Below are 21016 nucleotides of genomic sequence, written 5' to 3' on the forward strand. Positions count from 1 at the left end.
ACTCCTGTACTCAATGCTCTGACCAATAATGGAAAGCTTACCAAACACCTTCGTCACTATCCTATCTACCTGCGACTCTACTTTCAAGGAACTGTGTTCACAGAAACAAATAGTTTCTCTCCACAAATTGCTTTTCCAGCAATTTCCGTTTTTGATTTTTTTTCTGTCTGCCTGTTGGTGAAGGGTTAACTATTTAATGAGGTATAATTGGATTTCTTAACTTGTGCCCTTTAAAAGAGTGGCTTAAAATATCAGTCACCAATTTGATATTATTTTCAATGTGCTGGCCAAGTTTAATGGTGTAATGTGTCATAAGGTCTTTATAATAATGTTTGGTATAGAGGAGTAAACAACCTCATTATACAGCAGTCCAATAGGTTGAATTGTGAAACAGGGCCCACCCCTTGCAGTATTTAAAAGTTGCAGCTGTCTCTTAACATGAATAGTAAAGGGTAGGGGAAAAAAAAATTATTATAATAATAATGCAGGCTAGCCTTTATGGTTGCAAGTCACTTACAAACAGGTCATAATTCTATAGTCTTTACAACTAACTTCCTTATTTGAGATTGATTTGGGAAGGAACTTAAATTAACTGCTTCCTATGTTGCATTTGCTAAGAAGCTTCTGTGAAATAGATCTGGGTAACTCGTTAAACCTGAGTTTTCAAGTTGACTCAGTGTGGAGCAGGCTAATGTATCAATTTATGAATAACAATCCTATGCTGGTAGGGATGTCGTGGAGAGAATATTGAACCACTGGGAGACTATAGTATTGAATTCAGAAGTGATTTTATGAGCCACCTCCTTGGGGTGAAAGCTGAATTTTAGTTAGCTACCACTTTCTTTAAAGTTTAATTTGAGATCAACTAACTCCTTGGGAAGTTGGATAAAACCAGTTGTATTTATGTTACTCTGTCTATAAGATCTTGTTTTGTGTGACTTGTTTTAATATTGTTTTAACTGATATTTCTCCAGAGCTTAACTTGTAGTTTCTGGATTTGTTTTAATTGTTACTCATTGGATTTCAATATTAGTCTTCCTGCCACCTAGTGGGTGGAGTGGAAATGTAACTCAGAAGTTGTCTAATGCTTTAAGCTTTTGCATGTTATCAGCTGGTTTTTAAAAGTGATGGAATGGTGTTTCCTAAAATTCTCTGGTTTGTTTTAAGTTCTGATGTGCCAGTTTGGGAAATAGTTAAATGCTGAACCAATCAGTGAGTGTGCTTTGTTCATATTGCTGCTGATTGGTTTACCTTTTAACTTGTGAAACTATTGCAAGTTATTTGTATCTGGACGGCTGGGAAATTTTAAAAGTGTGGTGGGTCTGAATGTGTAACTTGAAAGAGCTGAGGGCAAGCTGTTTGCTAGCCTGTGTCTTGAACTGAAGCTGCTGTGGGCTAAGTCCTGTTTTAACATTTCTGGCCTTTTGACCACTTGGGCAAAGGTTTGAATCTAGTCAAGACTGACTGGATAAGTCACCATGCTCTGCTACAGCTGAAACAAGTTTGTGATTTTTTTTTAATTTGATCAGGTCTCCAGCGTATGTTTCAACAGTGTACACCGCTGCTTGTGTTCAATTTGTGCCATAAATTAATCAAAAATATCAACATTCAACTTGTTTTTTTTGTTTTGGTACAGGAATACTTGCTCTGTCCAAGGTTTACTATGTATCTGGCCTGGTTTCCCCCTCAATCTTGAACAATTGGCTAAAATTCAATTGTTTCAGAATTTTTCTGACTGTGATGCATGGAAATATTGTTTCATCCTCCTGTATGGTGTAGAACTTCACTGGAACAACTGAAATTCACTTCCTTTTTGTAGCAGGGAAACGGGAAATACAAATGCTCACATTCCATGGTTGGACTTTGGAAACATTGGTGCAGCAGCAATCTCGGATGTTGACTCTCTCCTTTGGGCAGTGAAAAGGTTAGGCTATTAAAATATTTTGGGATCGATGGTGGCATCATCCATAAATGTCATGTGAAAGCTGCAGCAAGTAGTTGCATGATGTATCACAGAATCAAAGTTGCAAAGAGATCAGCAAATGGAAAATTACAGTACTTTCTTTGGCTAACCATGGCTTCTTTCCTCTTCAATTTCTCCTGTTGAAAGAAATGGTTCCTTCTCTCTTCTAGAGTTGAGATGTGCACTTTGAGACCATAACGTTAACATACTGGGTTGTTCTTAGTAAGGCTAAATGGTTGACATTTGCTATGTGACTGTGTTTCCTTGTAACAACAAGGAAGCCATATGATATGCATTAGGGAGATGGCTGTGTTGTCAGGCAGCAGTCAGCTTTTTACTGTTTGATTAGTTTTTACTTTGAAGCCATGGCAATGCTTCCACTGTGATCTGTCTTGTCTCAGCAGTACAATTCTGATCTTCCTAGTTTTTGGCTTAATTTCTCACAATGTGCTGAAGGAAGGAGGAACTTCTTAATGTTTAAGCTTAATTGCTGCTTCCGTACTAATACCTCACTGCACTTGACCAAGGAGTGGTGTTCCAAATGCTTGTGATTTCAAATGAACTTGTTGGACTATAACCTGGTGTCATGTGACTTCTGACTTTTTTGGACTGGGATGGGGGAAATACTGGCACCTAAGCATCACAAAATCCACTAATTGTAGTTTTATTTTTTTCGTCCTATATTTAGCTTTGTTTCCTTCTTTTTATTTGGCAAATCTTGCTGAATACAAATTTTTTTTTGGTTCCTTAAATTTTAAGGAGTCAAGACAGAGACTGGTTATCATCTGAATTGCCTTTTGATTAAATATTTAAAGCTTTCAGATCAAGGGAGTTCCACTTCAGAGATAATGATGAACTGTAGTCTTGAATATTTTTTGAGGTGGAGTGGAATTTGAGCATTATCCCTCAAGATAAGGTGTGTTTGGTCACTTGGGGCACACTTGCCTCTTTGGTCACGGTTGGGGGTTCAATCCCAGATAAATGCTGAGTTGACATCTAATACGGTGTAGAGTGACAGCTCCACTTATAACAGTGCAATCTTGCAGCACAAACTTTACAATGTGCTTGGAAGGAGTCTTTACTGAATATTTTGGGAAAAGCATTGCAAGGTTTTTAAGAGATTGTCCCCACTGCCAACACCACCATGGTTAAGTCTGCTTCAAATCACTGAATTTGGCCATGCATGAATATTTATAGGCAAATGGTAATCATCACCCAAGGTAGTGCCATCATTTGCAAGCTGTTTTCCATCTGGGAATCTTGTAATGGGCTGCAGTTCTTAAAAGTTAAGTGTTTCTTTCAAAACCTTACTGTGAAGGTGTCCTCTCCCTGTCTGTGTTTTGTTTGGGGGCCAGAGGTATAAGAATTTTGGAACTAAAAGAATAATGGATACATGTTTGTCAATTCAATTTGTCCCAAGCAAAAAAGACACTTGACATTCAAGAACGTCTATTGTGATCATGTTGGGACTTTGTTAAAAGTTAAACTTTCTAGAAAGAAAGCAAATATAATGTGGTGCAGGTTTATTTCTTTGGGAACTGTTAGTCTCTGTTGTGATTATCCTTTTTTAATCAATGATTCCTATCAAATGTGTGATTAGATTAATCAGTCTGAATTCTCTTGTCCACTAGGACTGATACCTGTGTACCAACAACAGCCAGCATTGGAGTGGGTACAGAATCTGAGCCGAACAGAGCATGGACCTGGGAGAAAAGGTGTGCGTGCATGTTTTATTAAAGTCCGTGTTATGCTGCAAATGTTCCCACAGTCTTCTGAACTCGCCTCATGGGTGCTATCATTTGAAACAGGATATTGCCATTGGGGAAAATGGCCTTGGGCTTGCATGTTGGGATACTTTTGGACTTGATGCGTTACCTTGAATATATCCTCTTTAAGGGTTGAATAAAAACATTGTGGAAATTAATTTTAGACCGATTGTGGCTGCCTGTTAGGCTGCTCACCAATCTGTTGACCATTATCAAATGTTGCAAGTCGCCTTCTTTATGGGGGAGCACATGAGTAATGGTATGTTGCTTGACTAGATGTTCAGAGGACTAAACCAACAATTTTCTTTTTAAAAATATCACTACCGTCACAATGGTGACAACTAAACCACCAAATCCATCGCATTTTTATTCTCTCATGGGATGAGTGCCATTGGCTTGGCCAGCACTTATTGACCAGATGTCAGTTCAAAAGCAACCACATTGTGGGTCAGGAGTCACACATAGCTACTGATGCCCTTGAGGGAAGAAACCTGTGGTCCCTACCTGACTTTGGTTTGTGTAGTTTGTTTCACAGCAATTGGGCTCGTCCCTAAAAACAGCCAAACAAACTGCACGGTTGTATGGATTTATTAGGTTTGCAAATTCAGGGACATGTTCTCCACTGTCACCTGGAGCAATTGAAGGTGGAAGATAAATATTGGCCTTGCCAGTGATAACCATGCTGTGAGAAAAATCTATTATCATTTCCTCTGCTCTCATCCCCTTCGCGTTAAGAAATGCGATAACTGTATGTCCCACTCCAGTACAGTGCAGGGGTCAGTTAGCTCGACAATTGACTATCAGTGCAGACTAATCCCAACAATGTGGGTTCAATTCCTTGCCTGCATCAGCTGAGGTGCAGTCCAGATGTTCAGCCTGGGTGGATTAGCTGTGGGAAATGCAGGGATAGGATTTGGGAATGGTTCAGAGTGGGATGCTCTTCAGACGGTCAGTAAACTTGATGGGCTGAATGACCTGCCTTTAATTCATTCGTTTTGTGGGACGTAGGTGTCACTTGTTGGACCCAGTATTTATTGCCTGTACCTTGCCCCCAACCCCCCCCCCCCCCCCCCCCCCCCCCCCCCTCCCCATCTCACCCCCTCTGGGAAGGTGGGGGTGACCTGCCTTCTGCTGCAACCCAGCTGCTGTGGGTTGACCCACAATGCCCTTGGGGAGGGAATTCCAGGATTTTGACCCAGCGACAGTGAAGGAACAGTGATATTCCCAAGGCAGGATAGGGAATGGTTTGGAGGGGAACTTTCAGGGGGTGGTGTCCCTATGTATCTGCTGCCTTGTCCTTCTAGATGGAAGTGGTCGTGGGTTTGGAAGGTGCTGTCTGAAGAAGTTTGACTTTCTGCAGGTCATCTTGTAGATTGCTTCCTCCCTGGAGGGGTTCTGTGGTTAAATCTCCTCCCCATGCCAGAGGCATGGTGATCCTTGGGTTAAACCATCACCAGTTCTGTCATGAGAAAGCAGCTCTATGGTCCACTAGGACTATACTGACTTGACTATGCTTCATTGTTGAAGGTATCATCAAAACACACTCCTTTCTTGTAAGATACAAGCAGTACATCAGATGTTTTGAATTTGGGCATTTTGATAAGATCCACAGATTTGAAACAAGTGTTGCTGGAGCCTACTTGAGGAAATAGTGATATTTGTGATGTAGGTTAGTCCACAAGCATCCTACTAGGACACTAGCCTTTCCTGTACTGCAGAAGATCATATCACTTAGACTCGAGCCTATTCCAGCAGGGTTTAATCACCAAATGATGCTAGACTCCATGATCTCAATGTTGCTCATCTGAGGCCAGTTCCTCCTTTACTTTCACTTGCTCCACCACCAGAAGCTCCAAGCACTGGGGCCTGTCTGCGTCCACTTCTGACTGTCCGACTGAATGCTGGAAGCCATCAGAAATTGAGACTGATGAAACTGTGCTGAGGAGGCGACAGAAGCAGATAGATTATGGAAAGAACACTCCTGCCTATCCACGCTACCAGCAAGAAGTCCCGAAGTAAGCGTGCTTTCTTTGTTTTTAAAAAAGCTTGAATATGTTTGGAGTGAGGGAGGTGTTTGAAGTTTGTGCATGTGACCATGCTTCTGACATGGAACAGCAACACATCACTTTTGTGGTGATTTGGTGACTGGTGCTGATGTAGAGTTTGCTGGTCAAGATTGTGGTGCCATTGCAGCATGAAAATGGCTTTTTGAAAGACTTCAAATTCGGTGCCTTAAGTGTGGCTCAGTGGTTAGCACTGCTGCCTCACAGTGCCAGAGACCTGGGTTCAATTCCCACCTCAGGTGACTGACTGTGTGGAGTTTGCACATTCTCCCTGTGCCTGCATGGGTTTCCTCTGGGTGCTCCGGTTTCCTCCCACAGTCTGAAGATGTGCGGGTCAGGTGAATTGGCCATGGGAAATTGCCCGTAGTGTTAGGTAAGGGGTAAATGTACGGGTATGGGTGGGTTGCGCTTTGGCAGGTTGGTGTGGACTTGTTGGGCCGAAGGGCCTGTTTCCACACTAAGTAATCTAATCTAGTATTAATCCTTTGGTGAGAGAAGACTTGATGATTTAGCTGTGGTGATGGCATCGCTTTTTAGCAAATTGTGTCCTGCAGCACTGATCAGGCTAAAGGACATGGCTATTCCTCCAGCCAAGTGGCAGGAGCGGGGAGGAAAATAGCCACTTTCTCAGTGGAACTGAGAAACTGGATCCAGAGATGTCATTGTCGATGTCGCCAACTTGGGTTGCAATGGGGATTGAGTCTGTCGGTCCCACCTCAATATTGTGAACCTCATTCCAACTAGCATTGAAAAAGCAAGGCTATTGCCCCTTACAGGTCCGGTCAAACTATTCTTTCCCTACCCCATTCTCCATTCTTCCCCATACCCCCATTGATATAAAATATAGTACTTAAGCAACAATCACTCTAGTGATGGTGAAATGTGCTTTCCTTAATGCAAATAAAAATGCTTAAAGCAATTTGTGAAATCCCTTTCTTTCCTGGCCAATGCTAGTTATCCAGACCCTGTCTAAATATCAATAGCAAAAGTTACAAATAAAAATTTGAGAAACCAGCTTTTTTTTCCCCCTGGGTACAGTGGTAGTGTGCCTACCTCTGAACCAAGAGGTCTGGATTGGAGTGTCCCCTGCTCCACAACTGTAACCATATCCCCGAACTGGTTGAGCAGAAAATATAACTCCAGCCCTACTTTCAAATCCTGTTCAGGGTCCAAGAGTTAGCTGTTTCCACAGACTAGCAGGTTCCCAGGATAAAAGTGGGGTTTGGGATGTGTGATAGGCAGAGCCCAGAGAGAGTCTCAGCCAGTGAAATAAGGAGATGGATAACTCAGGAGGATATTAATGATGGGATCGTGAGCAGGTCAGTATGGGTTGTCTGCAATACAAGTGGCTCATAACTGACCAGGTGTGGGAGTAGTTAAAGGATATGAAGGTAGACGTTCAGATTCCAAAATCCTAATCCTGAAGTCCGCAGGATCTCCCATGCGGAAAATGAGGCTTCATAGAATGCCAAGAGATTCCTCAACAGTGTCCTTTTAGTTAAAATTAAACTTGTGCGTCTGCATAATGCTCAAGGAAAAACTAAAAGCTGTCCCTCAGTGTCAGACAATTTCTGCTTTGGTCACATATCCAAGATTGTTAAACCTTTGGCTTTTTTGTTACGATCGTTAAGAGAAGTTGCTTAAAATGAATGTAGTGACATGTACAAGCTGCTGCTTATGGTGCCATCTTGGGTACAAAGATCCCTAAGCTACAGCTTTCTCAGTCACAGTTCTTGGAGGGGAGCACAGAAGGTTTTAAAGTTCAGCATTGCAGACTTGGAAATTTATAAAATGGGGGGGGGGGGGGAGGAGGGGGGGTGGAATAAAGTTCAGAATAACGTTCTTTGGACCCATTCCATGTTGGGCCCCCAGTCTCCAAACCACACCAGGCTTCACCCCCCTGGGTTCACAAGGCCAAGAGCGCACTCTGGAATCATCATGAGACCTGTCTGTCCTCTACACTTATCAGATCAGGTGATTTTGAAAATCTGTGCCGCAGGTGTTTGAGACCAGATTTCTCTTACACTTGTAAGAATTCTTTGCAGGCAGCCTTCCACATCTTGCGGGGGTGGGGGATGGGATGGGGTGAAGGAGGCAGTGTAGACATTGGGTTAAGATGCTCCATTGATTTTTTTTTTTTCTCTTCTCTCTTCCCTCTCTCAAAAGGAGACTCCGAGTGCCAGGAATACACCCTCAAACTCCCAACAAGTACAAGAAATACAGCCGCCGCTCCTGGGATAAGCAGATCCGGCTGTGGAGGAAGGCACTTCATGCTTGGGACCCACCATTTGCGCAGGAGGATGGCCTGAAGTCAATGTATGTAAAACATCAATGCCTCTACCAATTTCAACTGCTACACGATAGCACAGAAACTGGAGGTGACCTTTCTCTCCTTGTATCTGCTCAATTAAATGAGATGACATCATCAGAGCTGTGCATTTCAGCATAGAATCAGACCCTTCCATCCAACTCGTCCATGCTGATCTGATATCCCAATCAAATCTAGTCCCACTTGCCCACAACTGGCCCATATCCCTCTAAACCCTTCCTATTGATATGACCTCTAGATGCCTTTTTAAATGTTGTAATTGTACCAGCCTCCACCACTTCCTCTGGCAGCCCATTCCGTACACGTACCACCCTCTGCGTGGAAATGTTACCCTTAAATCTCTTCTTAAATCTTTCCCCTCTCATCTTTAAACCTCTATCCTCTAGTTTTGGACTCCACTATCCTGGGGAAAATGACCTTGTCTATTTATCCTATCCATGCCCCTCATAATTTTGTAAACCTCTATAAGGTCACCCCTCAGCCTCTGACACTCCAGGGAAAACAGCCCCAGCCTGTTCAGCCTCTCCCTGTAGCTCAGATCCTCCAACCCTGGCAACATCCTTAAGTCTTTTCTGAACCCTTTCAAGTTTCACAACATCTTTCCGATAGGAAGGAGATCAGCAATATTCCAACAGTGGCCTAACCAATGTCCTGTACAGCTGCAACATGACCTCCCAACTCCTGTACTCTATACTCTGACCAATAAAGGAAATCCTACCAAACACCACCTTCACTATCCTATCTACCTGTGACTCTTTCAAGGAGCTATGAACCTGCACACCAAGGTCTCTGTTCAGCAACACTCCATAGGATCTTACTATTAAGTGTCTAAGTCCTGCTAAGATTTAATTTCCCAAAATGCAGCACCTTTCAGTTATCTGAATTAAACACCATCTGCCACTTTTCAGCCCATTGGCCCTCTGGTCAAGATCCTGTTGTAATCTGAGGTAACCCTCTTTGCTGTCCACTACATCTGCAAACTTGCTAACTTACCTCTATGCTTGCATCCAAATCATTTATGTAAATGACAATGTAGTGGGCCCAGCACCAATCCTTGTGGCACTCCATTGGTCACAGGCCTCCAGTCTGAAAAACAACTCTCTACCACCACCCTCTGTCTTCTATCTTTGAGCCAGTCCTGTATCCAAGTGTCTAGTTCTCCCTGTATTCCATGAGATCTAACCTGGCTAATCAGCCTCCATGGGGAACTTTGTTAAACACCTGACTGAAAACCATACAGATCATGTCTCCCACTCTGCCCTTGTCAATCCTTTGTTACTACTTCCAAAACCTCAATCAATTTTGTGAGACATGGCATCTTTCTTAAACAGTGGCACCACATCAGCAAACCCCAGTCTTCCGGCACCTCACCTGTGACTATCACTGATACAAATATCTCAGCAAGGGGCCCAGTAATCACTTCCCTAGCTTCCCACAGAGTTTCAGGGTACACCTGATCAGGTCCTGGGGATTACCTACTTTTATCTGTTTCCAGGCATCCAGCACTTCCTCCACTGTAACAACGTTGGACATTTTTTCAAGATGTCACCATCTATTTTGCTACATTCTATACTTCCATGTCCTTCTCCCCAGTAAACACTGATGCAAAATACTTGTTCAGTATCTCCCCCATCTCCTGTGACTCAACACAACGGTCACCTTGCTGATCGTTGAGGGCCCCTATTCTCTCCCTAGTTACCCTTTGTCCTTAAAGTATTGTAACTTTTTTTCTAACTAATCTTTGTTTCGTAACTTATTTTAAGCTCTCTCTATATTCCATCAACCTCCAAAACAAAGTGCTTTTGCCAGGGAGGAAGGGACGTTCCCGGTCTTTTGTTTTCAATGGTTCCTGATTTGTCTCTGTATGGCCTTTGTTTAGTTCCAAGGACTAACCCTCTTTTACTTTGTTCTGGAATCTGTTTGAATGGTGAGCCTTCTCCAGCTTGGATACTGCATGTCTCTGAACTGTAACTTGGGTGAACTACTCAAGGGTGACTCTTCCCTTGGAACTGTCTTCAGCTGAAAGCAGTTCCAATGTCTTCGTCAGGAGAGATGACTGGGAAAGAGAAAACAACTTTAGCCTGAAACAGCAATTGTGTATATAACTAAGATTTATTTCCCACTCGGTGTTCTGAGACACTTGCATATGATTCCCATCAAAGTAAAACTGGTCTTGGACATGTGTGAATCAATGCATTTCTATATAGCTCCCTACAGCACATGTATATCAAGTAATGAGTGACCACCTAGAACTCTGGGAAGTGATTGCTGGGCTTAGAGATATTTGTATCATAGTCACAGGTGAGGTACTGTAGCCAACCTCCGGTCTTAATGTGGTGCCACTGTTTAAAAAAAGGTGGTGAGGAAAAAGCCAGTGAGCCTGACATCAGTGGTGGGCAATTGGTTGGAGGGAATCCTGAGGGACAGATTTCCATGTATTTGGAAAGGCAAAGACTGATTAGAGATAGTCAACATGGCTTTGTGCATGGGAAATCGTGCCTGAAACGTGAGGGCATAACATTGCGATCTATATGGACTTCGGTAAGGTATTCAAGGTTCCCCATGGGAGACTGATTAGCAAGGTTAGATCTCATGGATTACAGGGAGAACTAGCCATTTGGATATAGAACTGGCTCGAAGGTAGAAGACAGAAGGTGGTGGTGGAGGGTTGTTTTTCAGACTGGAGGCCTGTGACCAGTGGAGTGCCACAAGGATCGGGGCTGGGCCCTCTACTTTTTGTCACTTTTATCTAAATGATTTGGATGTGAGCATGAGGTGTACAGTTAGTAAGTTTGCAGATGACACCAAAATTGGAGGTGTAGTGGACAGCGAAGAGGGTTACCTCTGATTACAACTGGATCTTGTCCAAGGAGTGGCAAATAGTCTATAATATAAATGCGCGGTGTTGCATTTCTGACCACCTTCTATGGGAAGGATGTTGTGACCCTTGAAAGGGTTGAGAAAAGATTTACAAGGATGTTGCCAGGGTTGGAGGGTTTGAGCTTCAGGGAGAGGTTTAATAGGCTAGGGCTGTTTTCCCTGGAGCATTAGAGGCGGAGGAGGTGACCTTATAGAAGTTTATAAAATCATGAGGGTGTGGTCTGTTAATCCTATCCAAGTTTTTTCCCTGGAGGTTGGGTGGGGGGGGGGGGGGGGGGGTCCAGAACTAGAGGGCACAGGTTTAAGGTGAGGGGGAAATGATATGAGACCTAAGGGGCCTCTTTTTCAGAGGTGGTGCGTGTGGAATGAGCTGCCAGAGGGTGTGGTGGAGGCTGGTACAATTGCAGCATTGAAAAGGCATCTGGATGGGTATATGAATAGGAAGGGTTTGGAGGGATATGGGCTGCATGCTGGCGTGGGACTAGATTGGGTCGGGATATCTTGTCAACGTGGACAAGTTGGACCAAGGGGTGTGTTTCCATGCTGTACATCTTCATGACTATCTATATTAAACAATGTGCCAACTCCAGGTCTGCAGCTAAATTGATCTTTGGCTGGCCTAGTGCCCCTCCTCCAATGGCTTAACTAGTTTTAAGTTAACTGTGGCCGGGCACCATCACTTAATGAAATAGTGAGGGTTAGAAGTTTCCATTACAAGTCAATAGTCAGTTGGCCTCTGAAATGTCATTCTTCTGAATGGGTGATCAAGATTTACCTGCAACCTGCTGTGATTTGGTCACTTGTATTCAATTTTCTCAGTTGAAAGAGGCCTCTGGTGTAAATTGCCACTCTGTTTCAGCCCTGGGATAGGTATTTGGTCTCCTCTGCATGGAATGGACAAAGCAAAGAGACCACTGGAGCAATGGTTTGGTCCCCTGTGCTACACCCATGTGACTACAAGCAACTCCTCCTCATTGGTAAGCTGATGTTTTGTCATTTGCCATCAAAAGTCTCTTAACAAAACAGGTCTGTACAGGACTCTGCTTTATTTAATACCCTTAGACCACTTTTTCTCAAAACATCGAAGGTATACTTGAGAGAAAAATGGATCCTAATGCAAAAATGTAATGGGAAAGATGATCAAATGATAGGTTTAAGGAATGGGGAATAGGAAGAGATTAGAGTTTGGGACTTCCTCAGAAGCCCCATTTATTTATTGAAGGCATGGCTGTTGGTGGTAATTCAAAAATCACTTTTTTAGGGGTGGGGTGGTGAAATTGTACAAAGTGTTTGTCCTCTAAATTGAATTGCATCCTAATGCACACTGCTTTCTCTAATCTGGTCACTCACTCCATCAGGCCCCCACCGTGGTTTTCACTGGGTTGCCTACTTAGAATGTCACCCACTTGAACAAACCAAATTCAAGCTTGAGATTAGAATTTGTTTTGTTTTCCCCCCCTTTTTGATTTATTACAATGTATACAGCATCAAACTTTAATGAAGAACACTTCACTGGACATGGCTGGGGTGGTGTGGAGGTTTTCACTCACTTTTAAAAGCCCCAAAATTTTAAAAAGGATTTTCTTTGTATTAACTTGGTATGGTGGATCCATTCCTGAGCAGCTCAGCTGAGTTAAATGCTCCCAAATCTGCCTGACAGCAACAAATTGCAAACTAAACTCTGATATCTTTAAGCTCCGCATATTGAGATGAAACCAATCTGGAGGAACCCATGTTTTCAATCCCCTTCAAAGTGAAAAACAATCCCCCTGAGAGACTTGCTCCAACCGAGCAAGACTATCGTGTGATTAGATCCTTAGTAGATTCTATGGAGCTCACCTAATGGTCCTCAGCCATTTTTTTTGTGATGTGGGGATTTCTGGCCAGTTATTTATGGGAATGAACAGTAGCTTTCTGTTTTTAAGCATCGGGTACATCTGACAGATGAGTATGTGAATATGGAGCAGGAGTCGGTCACTTTGGCCAGTTCTGGTCTCCCCTCTTTAATATTTCTTTTCTTTTTAAATTTGGTCACCCCCTCCATTTTTTTTTCTTCCCTGTAGAAAGACCTGACTGAATACTGTGGCCTTCGCTCTACATTCCTGCTCGCACTCTCTCAAAAAGCTTCCATCCTTATTTTAAAGCTACAAATGTATCTATTTCCACTGTGTTCAATATCCTAGCCCCTCCTGCTTTCTTGGGAAGTAAGTTCCAGATAGTCTGGGAAGGGAAAAAATTTCATCCTTGCTACTGTAAATGGGTGCTCCCCTGTTAGGACAACATTGTGATGCCCCCTCCAGGGTATGCGAATTGAACCTGATCTGGCAGAAGTAGGCTCACCACCACAGAAGGAGAAAGTGAGGACTGCAGATGCTGGAGTACCAGAGTTGAACAATGTAGTGCTGGAAAAACCCAGCAGGCCAGGCAGCATCTGAGGAGCAGGAGAATCAAGATTTCAGGCATCAGCCTCATTCCTGAAGGGCTTGTGTGCCGAGTGAGCTGAGATAAAAAGTGGGGGGGGGGTATTTGGGGAGGCCCACTGGGAATACAATAGGTGGAAGGAGGTGAGGGTGATAGGCAGTGGGGGCAGAGAAGTTGGGGGGGGAAAAAATTGCAGGTCAAGAGGGCAGTGCTGAATCTGGGGGTTAGGACGGAGATAAGGTGGGGGAGGGGAAGTGAGGAAGCTGGAGAAATCTACATTCATCCCGTGTAGTTGGAGGATTCCTAGGTGGAAGATGAGGCATTCTTCTGCCAGACCCTGGCCACACGACACTTGGAGGAAGAGCGTCTCATCTTCTGCCTGGGAACCCTCCAACCACACGGGATGAAATGTAGATTTCTCCAGCTTCCTCACTTTTCTCCCCACCACCCCCTCCCCCCACTCTCTGACCTGCAATTTTCTTCCCCAACCCCTCTGCCCCCACCTCCTCTCCAGTATATCACCCTTCTCCCCCCCCCCCCCCCCCCTCACCACCTTCCACCTATCATATCATATTCCCAGCACCCCTCCCCCAAATTTCCACCCCACAGCCTTTTTATCTCAGTCCACTTGGCACACCAGCCTCATTTCTGAAGAAGGGCTTATGCCCGAAATGTTGATTCTCCTGCTCCTCAGATGCTGTCTAGCCTGCTGATTTTTTTTTTCCAGCACCACATTTTTCAACACTACCATAGAAGCCTAACATTATGTAATTTGTATTACACCATCTACTATGTAGGGTGGCACAGTGACTCAGTGGTTAACATTGCTGCCTCACCATACCAGGGTCCCAGGTTCAGTTCCACCGAGTGTCTGTGGAGTTGTCATTCTCTTGGTGTCTAATGGGTTTCCTCCGGGTGCTCCAGTTTCCTTCCACAGTCTGAAGATGTGCAGGTTAGGCTGGATTACTGGGGTAGGGTAAGGGGTTTGGGTCAAGGTGGGAGTTCTCCAGATGGTCAGCATGCACTCCATGGGCCAAATGGCATGCTTCCACACTGTAGGGATTCTGGTGTGAACCTGGGTCCCTGGAACATTACTAAGCTCTCTGGATTAATAGCTTAGTGACGATACTATTAGATCATCTCCTGACCCCTGTGAGCTGTTGCTGTTCTATTTCTTAGCATTAAATAACTAATAATCCTGGATGACTGATTTAAGTGTGGGATTGCCTTCTCCCTCTAACTCCATACACTACACTTTTACAGATGCCTGATGATCAAACTCCCTTTCCATCTCGTCCTCTTGACATCTCCCCAAATGGAGATGAGGATCCCTTTGAATTACTCAGGTATTTAAGGAACGGTCACAGTACTAATTGGACACCATGGTAATGAACAAGTCAACACTTCTTCCTGATCTTGCAGGCCAGAATATAGACTAAGTATTTGTTATACACTGAGCAAGAGGATGGCTATATGTTGATCTGTGGATTTTGTATCTGATTATTTAATGAACTTGTTAAAAATTCAGCAGTTTTTCAAAGCTTCAATTTTCTTAAGTTGGCTGTATGTTTTTGAGGAATAGTAAAGAGTGAATGAAGATCTCGTGTTTGCCAACATGTGCTTCATTGTTCTGCTCCCAAAAGTGGGAACTCATTGTGGGCTCCATCACTGCTCAACCTAGAAGTATATCCTTGACCACCAGTCATCTCCTCTCCCAAAACCCTTTCCCATCTCGGAGGGGGATGGGGAAAATAGGTATCTATAATCTATTGGATATGAGTGTTGGCAAGGCAAAGTTTTTTAAGTTCTGAAATTGCTGAATTTTTCTCTAATTTACTTCTGCAGAATTCACACTTCTAGGTGTCACTGTGATAGCAAAGCTTACTGTCTCTGAATCCTTTGTGTAGAATAGAATTTAAACATCTGATAAGCTTTTTTTTAAAAAAGTGTAAGAACAGAGACTCGAGCCAAGTTCCTGGCTACCTAATCTCTCAGCAAGGCACAAGGTCAATGAAAGAAGGAATAGGAGCTTTCCCCTTAACAGTTTGTAGATGTAATTGTTACTTGTACGTATTCTGGTGTGCATTTAAAAATGTCAGTTCTTTTTTTGTTTTTAACCCCAGTGTAAGGGGTAAAAATTGCTCTTTTGGCAGAGCAGGAAGGCTGAGTTTTCATGTGTCCCTCTTAACTTAAACTGGCTCTGACCACGCCAACCTCTGAAGGGAGTTATGTTCTCTAAGATGGTTAGAATGCAGATTTCTTTATAAACTGAAAAGAAAACACTGCAAAATTTAATCAAAGGCTAAATTTTGAGTGGTTTCCAGAGTGACCTCTTTTAAACATCGTCTTCACATTTTGTTAACTTATTCTTGCATTTAAGGTCTTGCCCTGCCCCAATGAGGTTTCACTCAAGGGTGATCTAATTTTTCACACCTTTCACCACCAATGGACCTCTTGGTCCTCCTCACTCTGTCCACCCATTCACCCCTAGCAGAATCACCATTCACTACATTCTGTGATCTTTGGTCACCTTTTTTTCTACATGAAAGTTTAGTGAAGCATTAGCACAGTATGTTGCAAAATTTATGCAAGACAGTTTTCCAAATCATCATCTGAGGTACGAACCTCTTTATGCCTTTAAGATACCCAGACTGTGTGTGTTTTCTGCATTTTGTTTTTGCCAGTTTTCCTCCTGAAATTTGTCTAACCTTGTTTGTTAGCAAAATGATCAATACCCTACAAGATTTAATCTTGTAGTTGAATGGTTTGAATTAGAGTAATCACTGGCCCATTGTTAGTGTCGACATGAAATGGATTTAGCATACTTAATTCCCAATTATATGGAAACGTGGAGTTGTGTACCAAGTGCTCTGAGTCTCTGTATTCTGTAGTCTGACTTGTATAAAATGAACTGGGGTTCACATTGTCACTCAACTTTTTTTGAATCTGTAAATGTTCTGTTTTAAACTTTGTTTGATGTCAGTGCTGTAAGGGTGAGTTTCTGTAACACTGATAAACTAGTACATAAAAAAAAATCTGAAGGTGTACACGTCTCAAATTGACTTTTTTTCTTTGTGGTTCCATTGCATGTTTGTGTGAATGAGGGAGGGAAGTGATAAACCATTCCTACGAGAGGATGCTATGTGAAATAACTCTGGATTTGACACAACTCCTGAGGTGAAGTGAAGAGGGGCTGGGGTGGAAGGTATGGAATAATCTCTCCTAGTGTGACAGCTTTTCTTTATCCTGTATCAAATCTAAATTAATCATCCACATTGGACACTATTCCAAACTGTTTAATTGCTTCAAATCAACAGCTCACTTTTGAACTTGAGTAAAATACTTGAATGAATCTGATGCACATGTGCCATTGCTGATTAGATTTAGATTACTTTAGATTAGATTACTTACAGTATGGAAACAGGCCCTTCGGCCCAACAAGTCCACACCGACCCGCCGAAGCGCAACCCACCCATACCCCTACATTTACCCCTTACCTAACACTACGGGCAATTTAGCATGGCCAATTCACCTGACCCACACATCTTTGACTGTGGGAGGAAACCGGAGCACCCGGAGGAAACCCACGCAGACACGGGGAGAATGTGCAAACTCCACACAGTCAGTCGCCTGAGGCAGGAATTGAACCCAGGTCCCTGGCGCTGTGAGGCAGCAGTGCTAACCACTGCCACCGTGCCGATACTACAGCCTAAGCTAGAAAATTCTTCCCCCCCCCCCCCCCCCCCCCCCCCCCCCCCCCACTTCCCTGTATTGAGGGGCAATGCAAGGTTTAAGGAAGCCAACAGCTTATTGACCATTCTTCATCTTTTTGTCTTCTAGTGGAATGGAGAGGTGACTGCTTCAGTGGTGTTATGACGGAACTGTTAACCCAGTGACCCAGGTAGTGGTTTGGGGGGACCTGGGTTTGAATCCCAGCACAGTAGATGGCAGAATTGAATTCAATTTAAACGTCTGGAATTCTGAGTCTAATTGTGAAATCAATTTTTTTTTGGGGGGGGAAAAAGAGTGTGGTGGTGAAAAGCCATCTGGTTCACTTCCTCCCTTTTTTTAGGGAAGGAAACTGTCATCATTACCTGGTCTGGGCCTACATGTGATTCCAAACCCACAGCAATCTGGCTGACCCTTAACTGCCCTCTGGGCAATACATACTGTTCTAGCCAACAATGCCCACATCCCTGTGAATGAATGGATTAAAAAATAAAATGCAGGTGAATTTCCAGTGGAAAAATACTGGAGAACGCAGTGGTCAGGAGCAAGCTGATATAGACATTGAGTCTAATAACTCCGCTTCAGTTTTGAAACCTGAGTGGGATATTCCTTTTCTTTGGAAGGTGTGTGGATCTGATGGGCTGAATGGCCTGTATCCACGCTGGGGATTCTGACTTTGATTTAAATGCTTAGTTAATGGATTTGACAAATTTGAAGAACTGATCATCATGCATTTTGGAGAGTAAGTCTGTAAATGTTTTGATACTTTGAATAAAGTGTCAGATATTCAGGAGTGTAGGTATTCCATGATCTAGCATTACAGATACTAGAATGGCTTGAAATAATTACAGTAACTGGCTGTTTAGAGTGCAGGAATAGGGATAATTCTGTTTTCTAGGAATCCATGCTGGACTTCGTATCAAATGACTTTTGTACAGTTTACATGTTCTACATCAGGCAATGGGGAAGACAGAATGGACAGCAAATACAATGGCCGTTAGAACGTAGGAAGACCAAAGGAGACTTGTGGGTTCTGGCAGCTGTTTGGCCTGGGAAAGGTGGATATGCAAAGATTAAATTAATCCTCTAATCTTTTTAAAGTTATCTAAAGATACTGGAATATATGTTGAGGTGCTGTTGCATTTTTTGTCTTGTGGGTCAGCTGCATTTAAAGACTTTTTTTTTAAAAATTGGGTGTCTACTGTATATGAATAAACTAGTACACGTTAGGGCTAACAGTCTGACTTTTATCAATCAAATCCTCCAGGATAGGTAGGTAGCAGAGATGCTTGCAATATTGAAGCATCCTATATAGGAATAGGAGTGCAGACAATATGTTTAGAATGGCTAATTTTTTTTATTTTCAAAACTTAATCTCCTAATTTAATTATTCACCCAACTATATGGGTATCAGTTACTATTTAGTGAAGTATAAGTCAACTATTTCTTTAGTTTGTTAATGGGGTCCTGTGAAGTGGTACCTGAACACTATTTCACTGTTCTGCAAGTTGGTCTGTTTGGGCACTACCCCTATTTCCAAACCTGCTTGTTCACTAACCAGTTTCACATTGTCCATCTGTCCCACTGGATTGGGAACAGCTAGCTGCAGCCCTCTGGGAGAAATCAGAATGTGTTGCTGTAGCCAAAGCAAATGCCTCCAGCCAGTGAACTCGAGCATTAGATCTATTTTCAGATTTTTAAAAAAAACAATTGTGGGGAAGAGCAACTGAATGATGTCAGTGCTGTTTTCTTGAGTGTTTGCAGATGACACCCAGGCACACTTCCAGATACAGTGAGGTGACTGCTACTTTTGTTCCTCTGAATCCAGCCATGTTCAGGATTTTAGCTGTTTTAAATGCATGCTAATTAGTCCCTCCTTTTTACTCCCAGTAGTAATTTTAAGTGATTAATGTGGATTTTGACCTCTAACAGTGAGCCTTCATTATGAATACTTGTACATATAACAGATTGTCACTGCACTAGGCACTTTCTTTGCCCACTACCCTGAAGGGGTGATTCAGTGAGGAGAAATTTGAGCTTCCTTCCAAATAACTAACTTATGTCCAAGCCTACACTGTGCAAGAGAAGCTGTTGGACTTTGAGGGGTTTTGCTGCTCCTTAATCTGGTTCCTGGGACTTCATATGTATCTGTGACGGTTTGTTGTTTTTTCCCACTAGCACCTTCCCAATCTATCCACTTCCAAGCCAAACTGTCCTTTTTTTTTTGCTCAGACAACTGTAGCATTCCTCCTGGAACTCTTTGGACTGAGACTGGCTTTCTCAGCATCAAACACCATCTAATCACTGTCTTATGGCACAAAGGGAGGCAATTCAGCATGTTGTACCTACACAGCTCTTTAAAATGGGCATCCTACTGATCCCTCTGTCTGTGTCCCCTCATTTTTATCCAGGTGATCCTCCACTGCCTCCATTGAGCATGCTATCAGGCAGGGCCTCGGGGAGAGAAGTTTTTTTTTTCACATCACCGTTGCTTCTCTTTTTTGAAAATCACTTTGAGAGGGCATTGATTTTATTGTTTTGAGCCAGAACAACTTCTCCCTCTCCAGCTCCCTCATGATTTTGAAAACATCAGATTTCCTGAGTCACCTTCTTTCCAAGAGGAACTGCCCCCGTCCCATCTTTTAATATATCCTCAACTAAAATTTGTTCCTGTAAATTGCATCTGTATTCTTTCTTTCTAATGCATTCACATACTCTTTATAGCATTCCTGAGATTCTACACAATACTCCAGCTGATATCTAACCAGTGCCTTGTACAAGCTCCACATCACCTTTGCTCCTCTCTGCCCTCAATTTAAATAATGCCAAGGATATGCTGAAGAGAAGACACACCTGTCTGCCCAATTACTTTAAGTTTATGAACATATACACCATCTACCACAGCAACTCCTCCCCCCCTTCCCCACCACCACCACCACCACTACTACTAGAGCTGTACTCTACGGTTCACCCTAAGAAGACGTATCACCTCATTTCTCTGTTCAAACTCCTCTGCCTGTTTTTTCTGTGCCCTTTCAGTTTCCATATTAGCCTCTGACTTGAAACTAGAATGTGTAGCATCTTAGACAAGATGGGTATTTGCTCACTTGGCCAGCAGAGGCAGTGGTGCATTCTAGAAGCATTACTTATTAGACTGCAAAAATACTATACAGGTGGTTTTGCTATATTGCACACTTTCTGACATAAATTTGTTATAGTACAATTGAAAAATTGGGGATACTATTTCTACAGCATGAAGTTTCCAAGCTCTTATTGGTTATAAAGCAATTCTGGCCCCGTTACTGTAATGGTACTGCTATTACATGATTTTCTTAACAGGGGATTGCACAAGAATGGAACATTATGCCAACTCCACACTGTCACCTGAGGGTGGAATTGAACCATGGTCCCTGGTGCTGTGAGGTAGCAATGCTAACCACTGGGCCACAGTGCACTCCCAGTTGGAACAGCAAATATCTCCAGTGTGGATATGCCAGACAATTCTCTATAATTGCTGCAACCCAAATCTACCATCAATTATTCTGGAACATAACATCTATAAGGTCACCACTCAGCTTCTAGCACTCCAGGGAAAATAGTCCCAGCCCATCCAACCTCAAATCCTTCAGTCTTGCTGATGGTTCTTGGACAGGAGAGATGAGAAGGGGGGAGGGCGGGGAGAAGATTTAAAGTTAAGATTGAGGTATTGTTGAACTGGGAGTTAATGTAGTCATGTTCTGGATGTACAGAAATTTCCTTCAACTAAACTCAAGGTGGACTGAAGCATTGCTTTTTATCTCTACTACAAGCTCCATGCGTTATCCATAGGTTCCATTTCTCTCCCTGATCACTGAAGCCGAAAGAG

The 21016-nt window shown here is 43.0% G+C and overlaps 1 protein-coding gene across 1 annotated transcript; it reads left to right on the top strand.

Moving 5' to 3' along the window:
• The first annotated feature begins 1108 nt into the window (after positions 1 to 1108).
• On the top strand, positions 1109 to 17278 carry LOC132823525 (uncharacterized). Its single transcript, XM_060837468.1, has 8 exons — positions 1109 to 1155; positions 1820 to 1924; positions 3595 to 3678; positions 5577 to 5744; positions 7959 to 8108; positions 11861 to 11978; positions 14686 to 14768; positions 17263 to 17278. Exons 1-8 carry the CDS (start codon positions 1133 to 1135, stop codon positions 17276 to 17278), a joined length of 747 nt encoding a protein of 248 aa, XP_060693451.1. The 5' UTR covers positions 1109 to 1132.
• Positions 17279 to 21016: the final 3738 nt, after the last annotated feature.

Source organism: Hemiscyllium ocellatum, chromosome 16 (genome assembly GCF_020745735.1).
Source record: "Hemiscyllium ocellatum isolate sHemOce1 chromosome 16, sHemOce1.pat.X.cur, whole genome shotgun sequence".
NCBI lineage: Eukaryota > Metazoa > Chordata > Chondrichthyes > Orectolobiformes > Hemiscylliidae > Hemiscyllium > Hemiscyllium ocellatum.

Coding starts and splice junctions, on each gene's coding strand:
- LOC132823525 (XM_060837468.1), top strand. CDS start 1,133: ATGGTGTTTCCTAAAATTCTCTG. Junction 1,925..3,594: donor CTCCTTTGGGCAGTGAAAAG/GTTAGGCTATTA, acceptor CTTGTCCACTAG/GACTGATACCTGTGTACCAA. Junction 3,679..5,576: donor GCATGGACCTGGGAGAAAAG/GTGTGCGTGCAT, acceptor CTCCACCACCAG/AAGCTCCAAGCACTGGGGCC.